Source organism: Anopheles moucheti, chromosome 2 (assembly GCF_943734755.1).
Source record: "Anopheles moucheti chromosome 2, idAnoMoucSN_F20_07, whole genome shotgun sequence".
Taxonomy (NCBI): Eukaryota; Metazoa; Arthropoda; class Insecta; order Diptera; family Culicidae; genus Anopheles; species Anopheles moucheti.
In genome coordinates, this window is record NC_069140.1 from 68,803,059 (window position 1) to 68,829,882 (window position 26,824).

The 26,824-nt window shown below is 40.0% G+C and overlaps 1 protein-coding gene across 1 annotated transcript in view; it reads right to left on the bottom strand.

Annotated features, from left to right (window-relative positions):
- LOC128299435 (fibroblast growth factor receptor-like 1) overlaps positions 1-26,824 on the bottom strand; it is a 115,977-nt gene that overhangs the window by 21,475 nt on the left and 67,678 nt on the right. Inside the window, exons 2-3 of the mRNA XM_053035404.1 lie at positions 9,914-10,209; positions 5,642-5,852 (exon numbers count right to left, since the gene is read on the bottom strand). Coding sequence (XP_052891364.1) covers positions 5,642-5,852; positions 9,914-10,209 — 507 coding nt within the window. The remainder of the gene's footprint in view (positions 1-5,641; positions 5,853-9,913; positions 10,210-26,824) is intronic.

Sequence of the window (26,824 nt, forward strand, 5' to 3'; positions counted from 1 at the left end):
ATAAAAGTCAGTAGATCATTACCAGCGAAAAAGATCAGACGTACCAACAACCCTTTAAGTAGCGCTATCCGAAATCCCGAGAATAAACCTCCAAACTGGTGACCCCGACGTGATTGGATTTGTGCAAAGAGTTATTATTTTTTTTTTTACAATAACGTTCTTTTTGGTTTTTTTCCCGGGCGCCTGAGAATATACCATGACCACCCCTCCCGTCGAGTGCAAGGAAGAAAAGCTGCAGATCGCGGCATCGAGTCCGCGAATTAATTATCCCACGTTCGATGCGGACGATGTGGAAACGTGGTTCGTCTGTCTAGAGGCTGCATTTTGTGTGAACGCGGTGAAACTAGATAAGCAAATGTTTAACGCGGTCATTGTGGCACTGGGCTCGCAAGCCAAACACTTTCATCACGCCATCGCGATGTGCAACCAGACGGCGTCAAGTGACAAATATCCCATGATGAAAAAAGCAGTGATCGAGCATTTTCGGTTATCAGAAAATCAGAGGCTGACCAACCTATTATCCGGTGTATCGCTCGGCGACCAAAAACCTAGCCACCTCTTGTCGCAAATGCGCCGAATGGGTGGAGAAGGCTGTTCAGACGCGGTTCTTTGCAACATTTGGTTACGGGCACTTACACCGACGGTTAGGTCGATTATTGCTGCTGTCCCTTCCGTCACTTTGGATGAACAGGCAAGAATTGCCGACAAGATCATGGAGGTTCCCCATAACGAAGTCTCGGCAGTTCGCACAGAAAATGTTCCCTCGCAATCGTCCCAGATTGCCGCATTAGAGTGCAAGGTCGAAGCGTTAACCCAACGGCTCGAGGAAGTTTTTGCAGTGCATCGACCCGGATCATATGATCGACAACCGAGACAACGTTCGAGAGTGAGAGAGCCCTGGAATAGGTTCTCGTCATCACAAACACGCCCAAAATCGCCACGCCGATGGATATGCTGGTTCCATTATCGCTACGGCAACAAAGCTGAGAGGTGCGAGAAGGTTCATTCGAACGATCCTAACACTCAATGCATTTTTTTCGACGAGCAGATACCACTACAACGAAAAAAGTAGTCCGTTTTGTACTACCCACCAGGGTCACTCCAGCATCCAGTCACCCATCGTACTCTGAAACACTCAGTTTCTCTCTCAAAAGAGTACCCAAGTACTCACCACTCTCTGAAACACTCAGATCCACTACGCAAACACACGTTAACACCAGATTCACTACCGAAGAACCCATCGCCGCAACAGAGAACACTACCAGAGCGACAAGCACTGGCACCGCCGGTAAAAACACCAATACCACATTCGAACAAATATGCCGCATACACATCACCGATAACGTATCGCAACACCGATTTTTAATCGATACCGGCGCCGAAATATCCGTTATGCCACCAAGCACAAAAGAAAGGTCGAACCCTTCGCCTTTGCGGAAACTATACGCTGCGAATAGCACTCAGATCAACACATATGGCCAGAAAACACTAAAGGTGGATTTAGGTTTGCAGCGAAAGTTTATATGGTCGTTCGTCCTAGCTGACGTCAGCACACCTATTATCGGCGCAGATTTCTTGAAACACTAATAGATAAGTTTACACGTTGGCCTGAAGTAATTCCACTACAGAATATGACGGCAGAAACGGTTGCACGAGCATTTATCACAAATTGGGTTGCGAGATTTGGTGTACCGCATAAGATCACTACCGACCGCGGGCGACAATTCGAAAGCGATCTTTTCAAAAAGCTTTCCGAAATGCTAGGAATCGATCACCTTAAAACGACACCTTACCACCCACAAGCAAACGGTCACATTGAACGCTTACACCGTCAACTAAAAGCAGCGCTTATGTGTCACGATCGCGCTAGGTGGACCGAGACACTACCGTTTGTTTTATTAGGGATGCGGTCAACACTGAAGGAAGACTTAGGAGCAACCGTTGCGGAATTAACCTATGGTACGAGCTTAAGGCTACCAGGAGAGTTTTTTGACCACAGTACAACAGTATCGAATGCGACACCCGAGTTCGTAAACAATCTGAAAGCAATAATGCATAAAATTAAGCCCGTACAAACAACAGATCATAGAAAAGAGAAAGAAGGGTACATACAAAGCAGCCTACCGACATGTACCCATGTATTCGTGCGAGTAGACAGGATTAGACCAGCGTTAACATCTCCTTACGAAGGTCCATATAAAGTGTTGAGAAGAACCAAAAAAACCTATACACTCGAAGTGAAAGGAACGATATCGATAGACAGATTAAAACCCGCGTACACGAATGTATCGAGCGAAAAGAGCGCATCAGTAGCAAACACTACACAGTATCAACGGGATACAGTGGCAGACAGAAATCCGATACACCAAACGCGTTACGGAAGAAAAATTTATTGTCCACGTAATTTTTAAAAGAAGGGGGGATGTGATGTAGCGGAAATAACCCGCGAGTATAAACGGACGACATCGTCTCACTTAAGGTCGCACGACGAAAAGCCGAATTAGAAATAAAAGTCAGTAGATCATTACCAGCGAAAAAGATCAGACGTACCAACAACCCTTTAAGTAGCGCTATCCGAAATCCCGAGAATAAACCTCCAAAGATCCTTTATATTTGTTTGAAAGAATAGTGTACATTGTTATGGAAAGATAAACCCTTTATAAGGTGTTTTCCGACAGGAGGCTGTAATTTTTAGCATGTTAAATCATAGACTGATAAACTGACGATTTTACTCGTTCAAGGATTTAATTGCTATTCCACTAATTGTTTGTCTGAATTATTGTGAATGTAAGTCATGGTTTAGGCAGTATTACTATTGCCATAGTTTTGACTACCTATTAAGTTAGTAAGACATTGATGAAATATAACATTATTTGGAATATTCTTACAAATGACCCAAAATCTCTCAAAACATTTAAAAAATAAAATGCTAAGGCGCGTACTCTGTATATAAAGAACTTTTCTTTACTTATGCAACAATCAAGCTCGAAACTTTATTCGCTACAAGCAAAATAAAACGTATTTTTTACTTGAACAATCTACAAATGTCGCTAAACGGTGTTTATTTTGACTTGTTTACTAATTAATATCCATTGAACATACACTTCTCCTTTCTGTTATCCTGTCCCAATATTTTCCTCTTCATTATACATTATGATTAGTTGTATAATTCAGATTTATATATTTGTTCAATACATATATAGGAATCGAATGAAACAAATAATGGTAATAATATACTATTAATAGTAATAAGATGCAAGTCAAATAAAAAAGATTATACATGCAGCAAAATGTTGTCCTTGAACTTTATATTATGTTTTTGCCGTACCTGTGACTGAAGCTTGAGAAGGTTTTGCGCAAAAATTTCCAGGGAGCGTCAAATTTCCATTTGCTTGACAAATAGCTCACGTGAGCATAAGTGCTTATACTGAATCCTTCGGAATGTTTAGACGATTGTGGAATGGTTAAAAATTCCTGAAATGCTTTGTGTAATGTTGCTGTAAATCGTTTCAATTTCGATCGGCACAAAATAGTAGGAGAGAAAGAGCTGTAGCAAAACAATGTATGTAACGCTGTTTCGTAAGATAAGTTAATTTAAATTTAATCTTATTTCTAAGTTGTTTGTATGAAACGTGAATAATTAGAAATCTATATGCAGTTTTTGTTTTCTTATTTTCAAAAACAAAATTAGTCCTTGCTATGGAAGAGCGACCCGGGTGGAATTTTTTTAGGTTCCGTCGTGTGCGATCGACGCCACTACCAAATACAGTTTCGGGACGTACGGGCCGACCAAAACGCGTTTTGAAACGTTTTCCCATTCAAAGCATTTACTACGCTACGATCGTAGTGACTCTCCGTTACATACGCAATAAGCACTATAGACAATATATATATTTTTATCATAACATAACCGTTCATGTTGTATTATGCTATGCTATGTTCCTAAGTACTATGGTAGCAAGAATTCCAGGAATAAGAACAAATGCATATAAATAGTGAAAGAAACAATGCAAGACTAGAATAAAAAATTTGGCTTAAGAATATTACTGACATAAAGTGCCAAATTTACTAAAATTGTAAAAATAAACCGGCGATATAAGAGTTATACAATAAAGAAGATTGAAACGAAAATTGAAGTTCTCTCCGCAAATAATGGGGGCGCATGGTACTTTATCTGGGTGGTGTTAAGTGGAGACGCCTAGTGTTTTGTTCTCTAAAGCCAAGGTAATACTGTTGTTTTTACATTTAGAATTTTCTTACACGAGTGCTCGAATATTTTAAATTTTCCACACAGATCAATTCTAATCGAACGCACAACTTAAAACATGACATGGATTATGCAATCAACCGAATAACAAATCATGTTACAAAAACATACTATTAAAATCAACAGCAATATTAATCCATTTGCATGCTTGATTATGCATCTTTGATGGAAAAAAAATAATCTACCCGTGAGGTTCAACAGGGGATGTACATTTCTGTGCCCAAGTTCACCCACAACGATGCCAATGGATTAAATTTGTTCCCACGAGAACGATTAGCGTAATGTCTGTGTGTGTGTGTATGTGAGTAAATAATTAACCCATTCTGCTCTGTAAAATCCACCCAGCATTACATTATGCACTCACTAAATGTCAGATGAGTTTTAGTTCGATTTTAAGCATACGCAGGTGTTATTACTGGAGGGAAAAGCTTCTCCAATACATCCTCGGGGAGATTATGGAAAGTTGCAAACTTGCGTGATACAGGATGGTAAAATGTTTGCACAGACTAAGGTGCATGCTAAAGAGCTATCGCATGTCACATACATTACGGTTGGTGGAACGCTATAATGGAATTCAAATCAATTCCGATCCAGCTAACCCACCCGTACATGTTATTTGATTATACGTGTGCGAGGCAGGTTGATTGACATAATTACAACATATTCCGGTTGGCATGGTGCTGTGCTGGGTGTTTTGGTAGGCCTCAGTATCGGAGGGCAGCGTAATTCTAAATGCAAATCAAGGCCACATGGCACTAACGAAGACGGATTACGCGGTTGCAGAGCCGATGTTCGACATTCAAGATTTGCTCTCGTTAGCCAAACGGTACCCGAGAGGTTTCGTAATCAATCGTTTTAGCCATATTGGGATGGGGGAGGTGGGGTCTTTTTTTTAATTGTTTAGCCAAATTGATTAATATACATAATGTTTAACGGCAAAAACTCTATAATTATTTGTATAAGCAAAGCTTTTTATTCGTTGACTAACCGAGCATGCCTAGTATAAAATAAAATTTAAGGAGGCAAAACCTTCCACTAACTGTACAAACTAACACAAGCGATGTCCTAAACAATTTAATAAATGAAAGAAAATAAATAAATAATTTAATTAATAAATAAAAAATATTAATTAAATAGTTAAATGAATATGTTTTTTCATTTTATACAAAAATGAGCTGAATAGTTAAAGTAATATCCGCTGGGCTCTCGAATAGTTTATCCCGATCAAATTTACAAAAAAATATATATGGGCCAAATGGCCATTATAGTGTTACTTACCTACTTCAGAGTTTAATAAAAAAAAACAAATAACTTCTACCAATCGATATAAAAACTTAAAGCTTTTCTTAAGTATTTATTCAGATTTGAACTTACCAACTACGCTCAACGTCACGAAGAAACTACGCACTGGTTGGGTCGATATCTGGCATTCGTAGATACCTGCGTCCCGCTTTTGGGCCCACTTGATCTGCAGCGTCCAATCGTCGATGTTTTTGTGATGTGTCGCCTGGAACCGTTGGTCGGAGGTGTACGTGTAGCTACCGACGGTGAGTATATGGATGTCCCGATGTCTAATCCATGAGACCTGAATTTTCCCCAGCCACAATGAATATCCCATTTCGATACCATATGATGGAATGTCACACCGGGGTATGTTGAGCAGCGTGAAATGAGAAATTGTTCGTCAAGAGTAAATATTTAATTTGATTATTCAAAATAAGGCACAGGATCAGGACCGTGTTAGAATGGAATGAAATAATGGTTTTTCGTTCTCCGTCCCAGGGGATGAGATGACCTTTTTATTTGGCTGTCTTGTGCCTATTGAAAGTGGAACTTTGTTTTGGCAGGATTTAATGTGCTTAATAATTTCTCGATGGCTTTCTTCCGAAAAGCCTTCCATTTGGAGTAGCCTTTTTTACGGGTGTTCGCTTCTTGGTCGCCTATCGGAAAGGGTCGGCATGCACCGTCGGCTGCCAACGTCAATTTGCAATGAATACTAAATTTGGAAGCTCTCGAATGATCTCGAAGGCGAACAACTTTCGGAAAAGGCGACTATCGACCTTCCCGCCTTGTGAAGTTGAGAAGTGGGCGCGTGGGGTAGTAACGCTAAAAGTACCCATTCATCTTGAGAAGTTTTTGAGGTAACAGCTGCCAGTAGCTGGACACGATTAGGCACGCATTGTTTTTACACTCCAAAGGTATCGACCGTAAATGCTTTCGCAACTCCACGTTTACTGTCAGCCTGTGGAAGGTATGAGATAAATTTTTCTTTTCAATAGCATAATTGTTGCAGATAGTGGGACCGCTTTAGTATACTTGGTTTTATTACAAGTTAGTCTTAACGTTCTTCAGAGATACACGCATCGATTCAACCTGTGACCTCGATGGTGTGAAGAATTTAAGTATATAGTTCAGCTATTGTATTACGAGTCTATACGACAAATGTCATGTTTTTATATTTTTGTCGACAAAAAAACATGTTTTTATATTGGGAAATATCTTTGAACACTTCAAAGATTTCGTTTTACTTTAATTACTGAGCTGAAAATATTCCAAAGCAACGTGTTTTACTGAGATCCGGACACTGTCGGATTACAAGGATAAGTTGAGTGTAATAAAAATTTAATTGTCTTCACTGCTGCCTACGGACGTCGTAATATAACGCGCATCATAATCAATCTATCGAAACCGCTTGAAGAAAAAATAGCAACTCAGCTGAATTACGAAACTTATCCCACGCTCCACCTTTTCTCCACCGATGCCACTCGAAAAACATAATTTTGCAGCCGTTAATTTTCTTTCACCTAAAAATGATAATTTTGATGGCCGTTTCTCCTGCCAGCAATAGAAACAACACTTGAGGCGATTATGTTTCTCAGGCAGTCCAGCAGAAAGAAGCAATTAAGAATCAGTCCCAAAGACCATTTATTTTGATCGCTTTTACCGAACGTCCCTTTGTGAGCAGCGTCTTAAATTTGATAAGCCAAACGACACCCTCGTTTGGCAGTACATCAAAAAATAAAATAAGTTCCAGAAACGGCTGGACCGGCTACAACGATATCCTCAAAACGCAGTGAGATAGAAGAAAAGTAGTTAAAACCAAACGACCTAACGTCGGCCATAACTCTTTCAGCCATTGTAATTGACGGATGCGGGCGACCTGTTAATTATGGCCATAGGATGAAAATTAACGAACTGCTGCAACCATTTGCCTTCTCGATGGCCAAACTCGGAGCTCCCAGTTTTTGGAGCAGCTTTGATCAACCTTGTTTTCGTGGCATACCTTGGGAAACGGTTGCCAATGCCCCTATTCGAGGGTAATGTTTGCAATTAATGGAGCTCAAAAGTCAGCAATTGTTGGGCACGTTTTTTTTTTGCTCCGTAAACGTTTGTTTGCTAGCAGAGCCGAAAAAAAGGGAGCGCAAGCAAATTAATTTGTCTTTCCGTTAATGAATGTTTATTTTCCCGAGGTCGGTAGCTTCCGCGATCTGCACTCGCCGTTCGCGTCGGGTTCAGCCTTGTTGGCCGTGTGTTCGTTCGCATTGTTGATGTGGTGCGAAAAATTAATCGAATCGTAGGAAACCCCGGGGGATACTGTTATCATAACTTGCGAACAACAGTATGTTGTTCCTCTCACAGGGGTTGGGTATGTTTGCATAAATTTTGGCTTTTCTGGCGAGTCATCGGAATAAAATGTTGTTCACACGTGCACCGTACAGAAAATGTTTGAAGTTGGATAATTTAAATAATTATGGATGGTCTCGACGTCAAAGCCAGACTCATCATTCACGGTGGTTGATGCAGTGGAGTAGACGGTAAATACGAAAAGGGTGCAAATTTACGAATAAAAAATAACATATACAAAAGATTATACATAAGGATTACGCATACGTAAGGATTGGCACTTGTTTTGCAACATAAAGCTTACACAGCAAAGATTCATTCTTTCTTATGAATGTTATCGTTCAGGAGCTAGTATTCATATTGGCCCGCAGTTTTTTCTCTCATTTGGCTTATAAAGTGAGCTTGTATAGCATTATAAAAAGATTTACATAATATTACTGTTGTAGACAACGGTGAAGTCGGCACTTGTAGTTTAACGCATGATTTGTTTTTTGTTTTCGTCACCTGACGTAATGACGGTGACAGCTCGGTGACGGGTGACAGAAGCCGTTACCGAAGGGACGATGCCATAAAGGGATCGAGATCGAGGCGCGAAAAGGGACGATAACGGCCATCGCGTGTGCGCCATCGATTTAGAGTCATTCACAACCGAAACGCGCAAGTGATAAGACGTGTAATTTTTTAACACCACTCGCACCACTCGTAACACCACCACCACCACTCGTAACACTCGTACCACGCACCCGAATTATACCAGCGAAGCCGTACCACCTGCCCAAACCAGTGCTCCGCGAAAGAAGTTTGAAGTAGAAAATAAAAGTGGTAGAAACCGGTAAAAATTGGTGTTAGGAAACGCGTCCACGGCGAAACAGAAACTGGAAAGAACGTTGCGTTGCAACAATTACTATTATATTATGATTGGACATTTCAAAGCTATTAACTTTAAGATTCTTTGATAGTCTTATACAATGTTATTATGAATATAAATAAATCTTTAATTATTTTTGTAGATCTAAGGTAATTGATTTTGAGAAAGTGAATAATTCGCTCCATCGCTTAAATCAAAACGACGGTTGAGAGATAGCTCAAAATTTGACTTTTATACTATTTTATGTAAACAACTGTTGGAGGATCATCAGATGCAAACCAGTACCAAATAGCATAAATTAAAGAAAATTTTGATGCACGATTCGAGACTTTATCCGAATCATCGTTCAACCTGAACAATATGATCTCTCTCTGCCAAATATTATCTTACTTTCATCCCTTAGCGGAGCTAAGCTTCCTTTAAACCTGGAACATACTATTTTTTTTGCAACATCAACGGAGTCGAAGAACGAGCAAAACATGATAAGTTTTTAATTTGTTTGTTTGTTAGATTAGAATCAACGACTTATTGCTTGACTGTATGCTGCAAAATGATAAATTATAGGGGTTCTTAAACCAATGAAAGGACAAGAAATGTTATGGAGGCAGCCTAATAAATAATCGTGTTATAAAGAGCAAGAGCAATGTATCATTAGTGTTATACCTTATTATCGTAATGAATATTACTATTAGCTTATTCTGTACCCAACGAAAGATTGAATTATAACATTTGATACTCCATTAGCTTACTCCTATACTTAACTGAGTAACAGCAACGCATTTAGGTACATTGAATTTAAACACCCAAAAAGAGGAAGGTCAAGTTTGCAGACCGAGCTCAGATTCCAAGTCTAGAACACTTCTAAGCCAAAAAGCTTTATAAGTGAGTGACAGTATAAGCCTTGCCTTCAGTGTGCCGTTTGGGATTTTTGGGGACATTTAGGGACGTTTGGGACATTTACTAAAACTGCTTGGCCAGCATTCTTCTCATCGCTCAACGCAAATACAAATTTCATTTTAAGTAAATGTGGAAAGGAACCATTTTTTTAGGGAGGTGCAAAATTCATACAGCATATGTTTGATGAGAGCGGCGAGTGAATAGTATGTATGCAAAGCCAAGAACGTGTTGAGTAGACATGTAGAGTTGCATCTTACCGTTTTGTTGCCCAGATTCTTCACCCGACAGCTCAGATAAGCGGATTTGCCAACGAGCCCAGTGACATTGGTCGGCGTTGTGTCGTCAAAGTACGGTTCCTCCCATTTGCTTTGCGAGCTTTGGCCCGGCCCCGACTGTTGCTGCTGGCTGTGATGTGAGCCACCGAACTGGCTGGCGGACGCGGACGCAACCGAGCCGGACGCCACGTACGCCCGCAGTTGTGCCGTGCTGGTATCGAGGAATGATTTATATCCATCGAAGGGCTGATGATGCTGAATGCCACCGCTGGTGATATCTGTAATTGGAACGCGCCGCAACGGGCACGGCGATAGATGGAGAGGAAAATTGTATCAGTACATCGATCACGCAAAAGCCAGCAGTCGGCGGTTTTGCACTGCCACTGCCGAGCACCGTTCTTGCGGGTGTGTGTATGCATGTCAGGGAGCTTATGCTACTCAGTGGGGGAGTTTGCGGTTTATTAGTTAGAGGTGTGGCTGCTGGAACGATTCCTAGGTAGCGATATGGTGTCACATCGATGGGAAGCTTGGTGGGTTCGCAATCGTATTTACGTGCGGTCGATTGCGATGGTGTTTATACCCGTCCGGTGGTCGTTTGGGAATGGCTCCCATCCACCCTTCCAACCTCCCGGAGGACGCGCATTGTCACTGACGATTTTGTTTGTGGCTTCAGATCCCCGACTTCCTCGTTCAACAATGCAGATACATAACTACCAGCAAACATCGCCATGAATCTGTTATCGCAGCTGATGGGTATTATCTTCCCATCACCAACTACCTAGAATGCGAGTGCGAGAGGGACTTGGCATATTTAGCGCACGTAGTGCATAAAACAGTGCGTTTGCATCTGGAAGACTGTGTTGCCATTGAAATGGTCGGAACCTACACTGGAAGATGGATGGACATGTGGTGCCCAGCTTAGTTTGGTCTGCTTGCTTGCCAAGCTACCGGACGATGGTAACCTTTGGCCGTGGATACTCATAAATAATACAACACATTTGTCCGACAATCATTTTTCATTGAAAATAAATGATCCGTCAGAAATGGTGGACGTTTCACGGGATTAATTTAATTTCTCCCGTGCAATGAATGGTTTAAGCATTTTCTTGGGTTGGTTGTGGACAGAATACACGGGTTAGGTAAAAGTTTGCTGTATGAAGAAAAATGATCACGAGTAGAAATTTGAGAAACGTTTAAAACAATTTGTTAAACATCCCAAAAGAATTACGTGTAAAAGAGTGTTGGCGACTCACTCTCAAACCTATGCTATGTAAAAACCACTCTCTATCCAATTTGTTTGCTGCTTAAGCAGCGACAAAATCACTCTCTTTAATCAATTATTGTAGCACGAACGATAAATATTTGAATAATTTTAATTTGCGGCAAAAAAAAGTGATATTGGTGCTAACGAATAAATTGCATGTGCAGAAGTACTTGTCGAAGGCAAGTGTCAATTATGGCCATTTCGTTTTGAAAAATTTCAGCTTATTGAGGGTTTCTTCGTTGCATGAGTCGAGTTCGTTTTGTTCTTTTGAATTTTTGATGGCGTACAACGTTGCTGTTCATTGCAAGTGGAACATAATAACCTCTTAGCAAACCCTGATTAAGGTAACGGATAATTATTTTGTCGGTTGATTGTACAGAACAAAAGTACATTTATCATTTTATGAATACAGTTTTTACAGCTTTTAGGATTATAAGTTTACTTTTATTTATAAACTGTTTATACTTGTGCTTAGTAAAATGTTAATCCAGGATAAACTAATAATAAATAGCTAATTTGGTTATGCATCAGCCGCACGGTTGTGGAGTTTCATTAAGTGGCTTCCAACTCTAACGGATTACCTTTCGTAGCATGATAAGAAGACTTTAAAAAATGAAGAACAACATGAAAGCGTAATGAAAATAAGATACATTCGCAAAACGTAACTTTCTCAAAATAATCCTTTTGGCGTCTAATTCATACAAACAAAGTGCTCACACTTACGCCTTATAATAAACGCCCTATTTCATGTTCTGCGTTTGCCCGGAATGATGCCGTTTTCACCTTTTAATATAAACCTCTAATAACCCAGCCGGGCATATACACACGCGATGCACCAGTTCGTTTCGTTGTTTGTACAGAAGGTGTCTTTTAACTCTACACGACAGATCCTTCTGCAAACGAAAGCTGCAGTGTGCTGGCGTAGTACTGCAACGAAGATAAATACATGGAAGCTTTCCCTTTTGCTTGGTATCTTTGTTCGTTTCGTACCGATCGTTCGTGTGGCTACCACACCAGATAGGCGTGGTAGGTCTGTTAAAGTGTTCTGCTAGACTCTACCGCCACAGCAGACGAGTGGAGATGATCCAAATGGCAGCCAGTTCCTTTTCGGTGCACACTTTCCGGATAAAACCCGCAACATGAACCCGCTACAAAGGAGTAGTTTTGCCAGAAGGTTGACTTTGAGTTTCTCCACTGCCTTTGAGTGTTTGCTCAGCTGAGCAAGCGGCACCCGGGTGAAAGTACATTTACCCAGGGAGCGAAAAAAGAAAAGCGTAAGTTGAACTGCACATGCGGCCAGTTTGGCAGGCCAAAAACAGTCAAAAACCAGAAATGCCGCCGGATCCCGTGAGGGATGTGCCTTTTTTCTTTGCTCCTTGCGAGAGGGTTTCTTGATTTGAAATATATATATTTTTCCGCTTTTCGACACAGTTTATACCTTGTAGGCGAGCTCCCGGTGCCAGATTCTTTCACGTACGTTGTGCTGCACAAAAAGTTTCAACGGTGCAAGGAAACGAAACACACTTCAAAAGTATCGCACGCATCGCAGAACGGATGCTTACTTGCCCAGGATTTTCACTACTGAGCTCGTGTGAGTGGTAAATCGAAACGAAAACATACCCCGAATGCACCCGTCGTGTGAGAGAGCTGCAAAATTCTTGTCCTATTTCAATAAAGTTTGTGTTTGCCTGCTGAATTATAGCGTTAGTTTTCCATAAATTACATCGTCGCCCGTCGACCTGTTCCAAGCCGGTTTCCGAAATACTTTCACGGTTGCGATTCGTTCACTACACGGCTGGTGTTTTCCACCGTTCGGCAAAAGGTGGGTCTTTCTTGTACGGAGGAAAATTGCAATTGTACGTGTCGTTTTGGGATGGGGAAACTTTGGTACTAGTGAAATAAAGGGGCGGGAAACGCTTTCTGTTTTTGGAGACGAATGCCAGCAATGTAAAATTATGATTCGCTGCTATTTTCGGTAAGTTCTGCACTGGTTGGTTTGTAACCTACGCGAGGAAACGGAACATAAACTCGGTTTTTTTTTTGGGCGACACACATAAACGAAGTTTAATTTAATATTCTGCACAAAGTAATTGTTTGTTGAGAGCCGTTAGCATTTGCTTTAGTTACAAAACTTTTTTAGTTTAGTTTAGTAGTTAAAATACTAAACTCTTCGTTTAAGATCAACAGCCAAAAAAGTTTTTTAGTGTAACTTAAAGAATAAAATCACGAATTCGATAAAAGAACTATAGATGCAAGTAGTTGAAAATCATGCCTAGAATAATATAATAATACTCATAATACTGTAAATGTCAGTTGGTTGAAGTGGACTAGGCTTCAAACAAATAACATTAGTTGTGTACTTGACGATATGAACTCGAATGAGAAAAAGAAGTCAAAACCCGTCACTCAGAACTCTAAACGATTAACCTACCGGTAGAGTCTCCTGTTTCCTTATTTACTAAACTATAGCAAAATGAAGAATCTTACTAAGGCTTGTAAACTTCAAAATAAAATCAATATTCGCGTAGTGTTCATTGCAATTGTGAAATGCGAAGGGATACAATGGTACAATGGTATCTGAGAAGTCTGCTAGAATACATATTACTTAGAGCTTTTTCTATTTTTTGGAACCAACGGTCAGTACAAGTGAACCATACAACAAATGCAAACTCGCTATCAGTACTTTGAAGTCACTAGTCATTTCTTGATAGCGACTTGTAACAGCATACCTCGATCGTGAATGCTGCCAGTTTCGGACCCTGGACCTGTTTTATTAACTTTGCTATTATTAATTTTAAAAATATTGCATCATTGATGCGATTTGCAATTTACAATATTTGATTAGAATCAAATTCTAATCAATAGAAACCAAATGCATTACGATAGTCTTATCAACGTTTTAGTAAATATGTAAATTTCAAATGTATGCCTCTTCATTGTCGTTCTTATAAGCCGCTTCTTATAAATAGTGTTTGCATGATCCTAATCCAAGGGAATTTAACCTCGCTAAACCTCGCACCTTCGTTTCGGAAAAGATATGCATCTTCATTTTATAAGCCCATCATCCATTCACTGCTAAAACGAGCTGATACAGCGTAGTTCCAAATTTTCCAGGAAGGAATATTCCGCTTGTCCTCGCCGGAAGGATACACCTCGGATGGTTACACTTCGCCGAACGTGACAAATGAGCTTGCTGGATGTATTTTAATTATTTACCGCTTCATAAACTCGCACTTTATCTCCTGGATATTGAGCAGGAAGATAATCTGCATCGAGGGAAAGATAGATGCGAGCCACAGCATGAAGGTCAAAATAGAACCCTCGTGTTAAATTATGCCCACAGTATTCACCTGGTGGGCGAAGGTTGGAAAGTATGTATTTGAGCAACGGGTAGCGATGAAAGTGGTGCCATAAAATTATGGTTTCATTTTTCATTTTCCCATCCACTAAGAATGTCGCACGGGGGTATTCCAACAATCTAACACTCTAACCTGATTCTAGTTGTGCTAACATTCTGTTTTTTTCTATTACAACCGGCCCCAAACGTTGACTTTGGGATTTTTCGGAAGCTTTATGCATTCTTTCGTTTCCTTTTGATCTGCAAGATCAGCCATATTTCACCGGATAGTAGCAAAGGTATTGAAGCAAGCTAGAGAACCAGCGTCCAGTGACCGAATGGAAAGAAAGAATCTTCTGCAGGGTATCGGTATCATCCATCCACGGCGGTACGCTTTCTATGCGACATGAACCCGGAGAAGGTAATCTTTGCGCAGCGGGTGTTTTCGGTTTATTGCCATAAAGATATATTAACTACCATGCGACCCGTACTGCTGGAATGATTTCGGATCTTACCTCATAGATGGGCAAATATTTATTCACCTTTACCAAAATTGGCCCCACAATGGTCTGGGAAGTTATTTCCCTCCTCGTTTCCTGGATCGGGCCAAACACGCTGGGTCGAAGCTTCGTTTTTTTTACGATCCTACGATAACGTACCTGGTGGACATTAATTTACCAACGCAGGGATTCATGCTGGGAATCTGTTCGAAGGAGTGGAAAACTTTATGGGCGACTAATTTATGAGTTGATGTTTTTGTCTACGGATTTGATTTCCGTCCTGTATTTGGCTTCTTACCATTAAAATTGATGCAATTTAAATTCCTTTGAGTACATCGCATCATTTAAGCTAGCTCAAATTAACCTCAACGCCCGCAGTTGCCCTCGGATGCAAACGACCGATTGCACGGAGCACTTTTTAGCCGAAATGTGACCAAGATAGTAAGTTTCGTGCCGGCTTTCGGTTACTTAAAGATGAACCATCCCATGCTTATCCTCGGGGGGATTTACGACCGTGCAGCACCATAAAAGAAGCTATTGCCGCACGTAATGAGCTTGGGTGGCGCATAGAGCAAAGGCACCCGACGAACGTTCGGTCGAGCAGCAACCAACAGCACTAACAAGATGCTGAGATATTCGCCCTGTATCTCCGGAAACACCTTAAGAGCAGTTTGTTTGTTTGAATTTCAGTCGTGAGTTAATTTTCTCCATCGACTGTAGCACCTCGGACGAGATTTTTCCCACTTTTTTGTGTTGTTTTCAATGCGAACTTTTGGGTATCACGGTACATCCGACGTACAAAGTTTCCGGGAATAAAAACGTTCCCATGGTGACATGAAGCGCTCCGACGGTTGTAAACAGGTAATTACTTCAATAAAGTTAAATTTTACTTTCAAACCCTGGAGATGCTGATTGTGAGGCGCATCGCATTGCCTTGGTGTGTCATCCACCCACGGCCCTTGTCTGTATGGATGCGATGGAAAAAAAACATGAAATAATAAGATCATTCTAAATCACTTCTGCAATTGCTGCAGCGCTCAAGCGATTTGTGCGAAGTGTTGAACAGTTTAGATGCTGTTGTCAACAAGTGAATGATATCGTTAGATGTTATAGTGAAAAAAGATGATAGAAGGAACAGATAATTGCTTTCGCAATGCTTGAAAAGACGAGGTGATAGCAACAAGTAGATGTAAACAAATCATAAAATTGATCGATTTTGTTGTAATACATTAATTTGAAATTATGCGCATTTTCAAAGAACTTATTTGTTAGAAAATGTAACTTTGCACTGTTTTTAGCTTAAATACAAATACAGGTAGGAAGTTAAGTTAATATTGTACAATATATTGCGTTTTACAAGCAGGAATTGGATATTGGTACATCCTAGGAATCTTGAGAATTTCGTGAGAATTTCTCAACCGTTTTAAGCAATTTTACTTCAAATTTTCTAAAATCCCCACATAAACCAAAAAAAACTCTTGCGGAAAAAACGTCCTGGAGTTGAAAATTAATACGTATTTATTACGCTGCTGAATCGGGTCGGGTTCTTCAGTGGTTCTGCAAATGACAAGCTGTTGAGAATGATCATCTCACTCACATGTTAACCGCTGAATTTAAGCTATAGAGTTCGACATCCCCATAACATCTAGGGTGGTTGGAGAAATGGTAGCATTCAATTTATTTTTATGGCCGCTCATAAATATGCCAATGTCTTGTCACACCACAAATGGTTGGCATACGTGTCCATAAAGGAAGTGGACGGTAGCTACTGACAGATGGCGATTTGCCGACCTCTCTCCACACTACAGATGCGTGGAGCGCTTCACAGCATTAGAAGTCTCCTAACGATATGGTATTTATTTTTATCAACGTAATCTGCTCCCATTTTGGAGTCGTAAAGGGACGAAGATTTCGGGCCGATCCTTTTCAAGTGGGGAACGTGCCCAATACTTCGTCGATTGGAATACCTAACGAAAGAACCCCATAAAGTCCAGAGAGCAAGAAATCGTTTTGCAACGCGTTATGTTTGTTTCTTAGATCTGAATCGATAGCCCTTGAAACATTTATTAGATAAGGTGCAATTTAAACCTTGGTAGAAAGTTGACACCCACTGAATGTCTCTGCAGATGGTATCAAGTTGGTAAATAAAAAAGCATTTTTGTCCTCCGCAAAGAGTATTTTTACTACAGACACTTTGTACGGGACTTGATTTTAAATATGAGGCAATGAAAATTTAAAAAGTAAAAAGTAAGTAAAAGTGTACTCTAGTTTTTCCAAAATGAAATTAAAAAACAATGTTTTTTTTTTATCATTATGCACATCTAAACCAAAAAATGCTTTTTACCAAGGAAAAATAAATATCGAAAATTAATATGACCATTAAGAAGCAAAACATGCTGCTCAAATCGAACCTGTCATCCCGTTGTACGCCCAATACATCAAACTGACACATTCCACCTTTGAAACGCCATTTAACAGGTGAGATCGAAAGTACTTTTTCTTGAAATATATCAACCGTTCACTCGAATCGTTCTTGATAGAATTTTTCTCGTTGAAAGAAAGTGATACTTTTTCTTCGCTATTTTTCGAATCTCCCATTAAGCTGGTTAAAGCCCAAAAGGTGAAGTGAGCTGCGTTAACTGGCGGTGCCAACGGAGCGTGGAAAATGTTCCCGATCAATTGCGTGTACGTAAGCACCTTTTTCCGGCCACTTTTGCTAAACGTTCCGAACTCGGCAGGCTTACTGTTTCCGTACCTTAAGAAGTTGGAGCCCCAACGAAGGAAAAACCTGCCTGTGTAGCAAAAGTAATGCTTCGAGTGGAAAGGTACGAGTTATCAGCCATTAAGTGAAACATTGATTGAATTCCGACGGGAGCGAAAAATTCCACAAACCCCCACCTAGTGGCAAACAAAAACGTGTGAGATGCGAAACCAGGGTTGGTTCGTACGTAACGTATTGCAACCGGTTCGGTTTCATTTCTCTTTCGATCGTAGCCATTTTTCACAGCCACGTGCACTCGTACGGCCAGAAGGTAAAGTGTGTGATAAATTTGTATTTTGTGAGGAACCACGGAAATGGGATTTGGTTCTACACGAGCGAAAGAAATCGTGTTCGAAAGTCGGGCAGATTGCACGGTATTGATTCTTATTTAAATTTAAAAACAGGATAACACAATCAAGGTACATTTTTTAAAGAGGCAAATTATGTTCGGCATTGCAGCAACAAATCGGGAACATTAGGCTTGAAACCTACACCGAGAGATAAATTTCGCAAGAAAATCGATCGATCAGCTATGGTTGGGAATACTCGCCTGATGACGAGATTAGCCAGCAACTGAAAGCTGAAAATCCATCATTCAACACATGATGGGATTGCGGCAGAATTTACTAATCCTTGCTGATTACATGCTGTTGATGGGGTTTTCCAATAAAAAGTTGACGTAGTTTATAGGATTAGCTGTTTAGTTTTGATTGGATACTGCTTCCGACAGCTGACACAGTTCGTGACAGGTGTAAGCTTCTGCATGCTTAGTTGTTAATGAAAACGAAGTAAAATGTGCTAGATTTATAAATCAAACATATTGCATGCCGGAACTAACTGGATATAACGTTCAATAAATTTGAATCCAATTAGTTTAGTTACCAAAAAGGAAAATTTCAAATACTTCGGATAGCAGTGTTAATAAAACATTGCTTCGAAAAAAAATTTCCATTCCAAAAAAAAAATGTTATACACTTAATCTCCTTGTACAGATACCCACTCACATACACATACGTTATCAATCATCCATCATTATACATCTTTAAGGAAAGCGTGTTTTTGCTGCACTTTGCAGTTTGACTGCGATCGATTGGCGATTGATGGAAACGGTAAAGAAAAATGTTCCACAGATGAATAATCATTTTGCTTGATTGATGGTCTTTTATGAGGCTTGACGTTTTTTCGGGAATGTTAAAGGTTTTATAACAACTTTCTTTCAATCACGTACCGTCGTACATGAAAATGTGGCTTTGAACACAAGCAAATCACATTTTGGTTTACTAACGCTGTTGTAACGGTTATAAAAACCGGGTTTTACGCTTCTTTTTTAAGACAATTTCAAATACAAAACAAGATATATGATACCCTTACCAACAAATGTTGCAACAAAGTTTGCCGCACGGAAGAGCAATAAATGAAAATGTTACGGAAAAGTATGTCCCTGCTTATATTTCAACCAATATGTGAACTTCTGCCCACTTCTGCCCACAAATGAAACATTTCGACAGCCGACGATTGTCACGCAATTGGATTGAGAAAAGTTTCTGTTCCCGCCTGACACCCAATTGTAAGTCTCCCGCGGCACATATGGCAATGCGTTTTCAAATCCATATCGATGACGAGGGAACATAAAAATGAGTTATGGTCACGGTCTGCTAGACAGATTTACCGAAAGTTGAACGCGTGGCGTGGTTTTATTACGATTGCAGTACGAGCTACCTCGCATTCCGCCAAATGGTTTTTGCTCCAAAGCAGGCACATTAATACGCTAAACCCTCACAAAGAGAAGAGGGCAATCAAATCGGCAACCTGCAACCGGCAACAAATTAATATGGTTGGCATAAAGTTTCACTTGGCAGTGTGGGGCAAGCGTGCGACATTTTGTACGCACACAGGTACACGTGTGTGGGGAAAGTTTCGAACCTGCCAGTTCCAGGGTGCACCACAATCAAAGTAAGAAGAGTAACAGCAGGGGCAGAAGTTTTAATATGAAGATATTTTTATGGCACATATTAAAATGGCAACATGTGGAGTGTGCAGAAGTGTGCCGGCTTTCGCGGTGAGTTGTGAAAAGCAAAGCAAATCTGTCAGAAATTATATTAAGTGTATGCAACACATTGTGTATCGCACCCTTCTGTTACGTTGATGTTAATTAAACATCGAAAATTGTGAAATATACTACGTAAAATACAATAGCAAACCAAAGCTTAAGTTTATTGTCCACTTTTGTAAAGTGGAGGTATGTACTGGGAGTTTTCGTGATGATTTTCAAGGGAATACAGATTTAGTTTTTGCAGGTAAGATATAGTTGAAGTTTTTACCCGTGCAATGAGCGGACAAAAAAGCTCTTCATCAGAATAAATAAAATATACTTATATTAAAGAAGTATTGTCATTGTTGCGACAAGCAACAGCGTTCTTTCAATAACGTAAAACACTAATGCACAAACATAATAAAAACGCACAAACTGGACTTTCTTTAGCACACTTTATTTGTGGAGCTAAAAAATCACGTCCTCGTTCGTCGGGTTAGCTTTATAGATTCCTCTACTCCTGGTCGTTGATCCTTTAACCGTAGAGTTGTCAACCAAATTTACACACGTAAGTTGGCAACCGGCATACCCGGGTATTCCATACGTTTTGACGTATACAATTAACGGTTTTCGTAGGTAAACAATGCTTCCTATACATTTATATTCTTGCAAATCTGTGAAAATCGGAACGTTAAATGAATATAGAACTATAATGCAATATTATATACATTTTTTATATCACACATATTATAATATAAAAAAGAAACAAGTAATAGGATATGCGTTGTGTTACAATCCATTGTTTACATTTTCGCTAATTCAGCATAACCATTGTCTTTATACTTTTAATTTTATTAAATAATTATATTATTTTTTTTTATTATTTAATTTTATTTTATTATTAAAAAGAAATGTTTTTATTTACAATTTATTCATTTATTCTAGACTTTTTGTTGCTTGTGTGTATCTAAAATCTATTTCATTCATTAATTATGTTGTTCTAAGTTATGATTAACCTAACGATCCATTTTAAATCGATTGAATTTGAAGAAGAAGAAGAGAAACGTCATTCTCCATACAAAATGTATGGAATACCCGGGTATGCTGGTTGCCAACTTACGTAGTAAAGTTTAAAATAAATCAAAATAAAATACATACTGCTTGTTGAAAATTACAATTTATGCACCAAAAAATCGGAAATAAAAAGTTGGGAGGCTACAGAAATTTTCAGGTCAATACAAGCAATGAATCAAAAGTAATTGCAGTTTAAAGTTGAAAAAAATACCCGGGTATCCGGTTGTATAATGGAAGGTTAAGTTCGGGCGTGCTCGGCTCGATCGGTTGCTCCGCTCGAAGTGGCGCCCTCTACAGCCAAACGGTCGACACCAGTTGTCGCATTTCAATCGACCGTTGAATAATATTCAACAGTCATTCTATGACAAACCGGATTTCTCAACATGTAAATAAGACGGACTTTTGAAGTCAAATCAACTGCAAATATCTTAAAATTGGTACATATTGTATTTGGTACAACACAAGAAGAAAAATAAATAAAATGATCGTATCAAAAACTATTACATAAATAAAGCTTAGATCGACCAGGAAGGTCGGAATGCATTGACTGACACCGACACTCGACCGTGAGTAATTAAGAGGACTTTAGTTGAAGGCCAAGGTGATGATTTAACAGTTACTTCGTCGTGTGGTGTTTATGGATATGAAATATTTACCACACATTTCGCAGACATCGAATTTCCAGTGGCCGAGATAAACAACTATAGCAGACCGCTATAATTCGGTACAGTTCCACGTGTCTAGAACTCCCACGTATGTCGAATCCTGTTTCGCTCCTGGTTTGCTCCTGAACTTACTGTTCTGCTGGTAACAAATTCAACCGTTCAGGAAACTTTTTATAACAAAACGTTACCGAATTCTAATACATATTTATTGTATCGAAGTATAAGGCCTTTGAATTGTGTGCTGAGTTAGTGTTAGCGTGAGTTAGTTTTTACTCAGCTGTCAACTTTCAAAAGCCATTTATCTGAGAAAACGGGTATGAGTGTTTTATATTTCACAGATTCAAAACTATTTCATTTTGTAAAGGAAATTTAAAAACAAAAATTAGTAAATAATGAATCAAAAGTAAGATGAAAGATAATAAGTTTATTTATATTTTAAGAAGATACCTCACTAACACCAACCAATAACAAAACACTCTCTCAGACTGCAGGCATAGTCGGGATTGTCCTGTAGTAAAATTTTTTCATCATCCTCGCGTGCGTTTGTGTACGTGTCGTGAATAGTTTATTTAATTAATCTATTCGAATACAAATTTCGCTTTCCAGCATCGTGCCCGACACTGAACTCGACGTGGCACGTGTTGTTTCGTGGAAACACAAAGATGTCTTGAGCCTAGACACTTCTCGACTTTTCCATTCCACAAAACGAATTAGCATAAGTTCAAAGAGCTTCGAATGTTTCACACGGTGAAATTAGTCGAAACGCTACTCGATGTGTTTCTGCTTTGATCGCTGAACTGCTAAGATGTTGGGTGCGTTTGAACTGGACTTGGATTATGCTGAAGGAGAAGTTAATTAGTTATTAATTTCATCGGAACCATGCCTGGCAAGGTAGTGCGCTGAAATCGATCGACTAGAGTGGCTGGATAAGATTGTTTCTTAAAACCAATTAACTTTACGTTGGAAGGTCAGCGTGAGGAGAGTAATTTACGGGCATCAGATGCAGGGCCGTTGGGCATAGGTAATAATACAAATGTCATGAACATTAACAGTGGGGTAGATTGCAACTTGGCTACTATATACAAATGGTTAGTAAAAGTTGACGTCGTTTTATTACCAATAATTTTTAAACAACAGTAAAGACTTGCCAACGGGCCGATCAGATAGCCTAGGACATGTCGAAAACTAAAAACGAACAAACCGAACCTCACGTTCCCCTAAGACTTATTTATTCATCCTCAAACCCTTCTTCTCTAAATGCTCCCACTATGTATGAGCGTACTGGCAGACAGAATAGAGCCATCAAGCATACGGTTTCGAGACCCGATCACATACAAATCTCTTTTCAAAACAGTGTCATAAAAAGAGTTTATATGGCTTGCGCGACCTTTTGCTGACAATATGGAAATACGGCAGGAGCAAAAAAAAACACACAATAAGAGCAGATCCTGTCATCTTCACCGTACATGGCAGATTCTCCGGCCCGGGCAACCCGGATGGATGGATGTTGCCGGTTTATGTTTTGTGTGATAAGGTTATGTTGTGTTTGGCGCACGAACAAAAACAATAACATCGTGCCATATGCACGAAACGCTTCGGCGAACCATGAGATGCAGTAGAGCATTGGGTTTTTGCGCTTCATGCCAACGGTTTTGTGTGCGTATTTGTGTAACGTGTCGGTGTGGGATGAAACCGTAAAGCGCAATGCTTCATCTCCGGTCGATGAATGTGCTATCGGTGAAGAAGAAAGGCAAATAGTTGAGAAGCGACCGGTCCCTTGTCCGGAACGGGGTAGCAGGCAAATGGGTAGCCAGTTAACAATTGCGACAACCAGGAATGACAGAAGGAACGCATCAAATAATGGCAGCGTCATCAGCACGTCACGGGCAGAAGTTTGTTATCATAACAACCCGGAACAGAAAGCATCGCTACATGAAACGGTGGTTGACAGTTGGTTAGTCAACGGGAGGAAAACATATTCAGTACAGACATTGGAGCCAGCAACGTGAGGCAAAACTAACGAAACCAAAACACAGCGCACATTTTCGATTGTGTATGCGTTTATGGTTATGATTCTTTTTTTTTTTGCTTTGTTTTGAAATTGGTGTTGGAAGAAATATATGTGAGTTGCTGTGCGATACGGTAAGATATGTTGAAAAGAAAACGTTTATTATTGACTGACGAACTTGGTTGACATGCCTCATTGTTATTATTATATTTTTTTTTCTGCCGCTTTCCTTTAAGGAAACCCAAAAGTTAATACAGTCGATAGCATTCAACTGCTAGTGGCATGTTATCAGATTCGAACAGTCTGATAAGTTGCAGCCACCCGTAGTGATGACATTTTGTCGATTTGGAGATGATGAGAAGTACAGGCCAAAGTTTCACGTTCAGGAGAAAAAGCCTTATCGGAATGGAACGAAAAGCAGTATTGGAATAAAAAAAAACAAGTTAAACTTTCTTCACAAACTTTAGCTTTACTAGAGTTCTTTTTAACGTTACTTTCTTCAACATTTTTCAAGCACGTTGAAGAAAGTTTCGAGCTTGCACAGCGGGATGCTGCTCGGCTCAAAATCATCTTCTTCGCTGTTGTGTCAGATATTTCAATAAACTCCAGTCACAGTGGGTGAGCTGCTACTTTACCGCAGTGTTGCAAATACTCTCTGTCAGTACACCGTTTTGACGCGGAGATGCTGCAGCTCTATGGAAATGGGTTCAGTTTCAAAATGCAACTGAAGCAGAGAAAGTTTAGTGTTGAATGAGTTGTGCTCAGCTATGAGCGGTGAAATTATTTCCTGTGCAGTCAACTCACACGGTGCTAAGGCGTGCTTGTGAAGTGATTGTGGTTTAAAGTTTGTCTAGGATGGAATTTTTTGACCAGACGGATAAAGGCTTTTGTCATCGATAGCTGATGCAGTTATTCAGATGGTCGTGATTTAGCTAGGTTCCTGTCCAGTTAGTCCAGATCCTGTCCGATCCAGCTAGAAAGCTGGTAGTTCATCAAATATCAATATTGCCTAAAAGTTTAATTGTAGAACATGTTGTGAGTCATTTATCAGTTTTAAGATTGGTTGAAACTCAATTGTTGTTATATATTACTCTGTCCCATAATCAACTTTGTAGTAGGAACTTATTCCTCTCTGCGATATGTTTCGTTCTAATTGCTGTCATCTTGCAAACGATAGGCTTCAATCAACTTGCAACCATGCTATGGACATGCTGGAATTTTGCCATAATCTAACAGCGCCATAAAGTCAACCCCGATGAGCTAATTCGCTCATGTAATTACCGTACAACCCATTACTAACGACCTTACCCCAAGAGCCGAGCGTCAGGCATGTCAGATCTCTGACAGTGACGAAAGCAGAAGCGAATCTGGAACAAATAGTAACCAATGTTACCAGCGACTTCGCAGTCATTACTCAGCGGCTGTAATCACAGGCATCGGCATCGCACATCAAAATCCCATAACCTAACCTAACATAATCTAGCCCATCCGGTGGGAACGGAACGGAACCTAACCGTGGCCAGTTTTCATCTTGCATAGCTTGCGCTTCATATCGTACGGTTCAGCTGGTGGAAACGAGTCAACGAGTGAAGTACATGTTCTTGAGATGTTACAGCTTTCTTATGTGGCCTGGTTCTGTGACAACACAGTCATGGAAGTCATTAGCAAACCGAGTTGAGGAAGGACAAAGTGTGTATATATATGCTTCATCTAGCACCCTGGAAACACAGCACCGAGCGGTTTGAAAAACGAAGAAATAGATCGTTTATCCAGAGATCGCCCGTATTCCACTGGAGATAATACCGCTCTGAGAGGACGCAGCAGAGAAAGAAAGGCACGAAAGAGCACCCTGTTCCTAACGCTATTACACGATAATTATTTCGCAAATAAATTAGACGCCTACAGCCAGTCAACCGCCAGCCCAGGCATGTCATCCTACAACGGTGGCAGCGCAACCAACCTTCGCAAAAGGCAACACAAAACCGGATCACACTTATGGCTGCATGTTTCATATTCCACCACTTGTGGACATCATCCAGGGATAGCACCGCAGCAAACGAAAACGGACATTTGTAATTGTGTACTTTGGTTCTTGAGGGTGAAAATGTCCTTCATCAGGAAAAAGCAACTCAACATGATGCTTCTTACTGGTGAGATCTTTCCTCACCCGAGTCAGATTTATCCGAACGTATTGGATGCGCAGAAAGGGTAAAGTGTTGGTAAATGAGAAACGTGCCTCAGCATAAATCTTCGCATGGAGAGTTCTTAGCATTTCAATTTGCTGCTATTTTTTTCTACTCTTCCTTTGGATGTTAGTTTTCGCCGGGAAAACTTGGTTGCTACTCCTGTCATGTTGGTTTGGAGCTGTCACAACCAGCTTCTGGGGGTGAAAATTTTGCATAGAGAAACCACATGAAAGATACAGGATGTTGTTTCTTTGCGCCTCCTTTGCCTTTCCCCAGCTTTTTCACATAGCTTTTTCGACAGTAAAGGTGGGCTATTTGAAAGGATCATCTTGGTGTATGGGTGTACCCCGAGTGCATACCATTGCAGAAGGTAGTTCTGAAAAGTGGACATGGATATAGTGAGATGGATGGATAGCTTTCATCGTTGTCATTCCAGGGTTTTGATGCCAGTGTCTACATGACGTTTTCGAAACACTTGTTTACTGATCCCGCTTTCCGCCTTGGGAGACCATGCGACCGTACTTAAAGCAAACTTACGAGTTCTATTTATGATTCACCCTGCATGCTCTGTTGCATTGTTACCCACTGCGTTAAATACCTTAACGCATAGAAGATATACAGAAGAGGTTAGGAATCTTAAAAAAAAAGGTATTTTGATACCTAATATGCTAATAAATAACATCACCTCTGCGAGCGTTTCTTGATGCAGAAGAGCAATTTCTAGCATTTTCCACTAGCAAGGCAAAATTCAAAAATTCAACGAAAGTATATTGCTCAGACGAAACTAGATATCTAAAATATTTGGCACTCTTCAATCGTCCTACCCAGTGTACATATTTAAAATTCATTTTGTTTGCTCTTTAAAATCCATCCTTTGTTCGGTGGCGTCCGAAACTCATTTTAAAAGGGATATTTAACCTCTAGAGACTACCGGGTGAACAAAAGGGATGAAGCCAAACTGTGTATCTTGGTAACTGTATCCAACGTTCCAGAAGTTCTATACATTCCATGCATAATTAGACTCTATTATGTACCGGGGAACAATTGATTGTACGGTCCGTTTCAG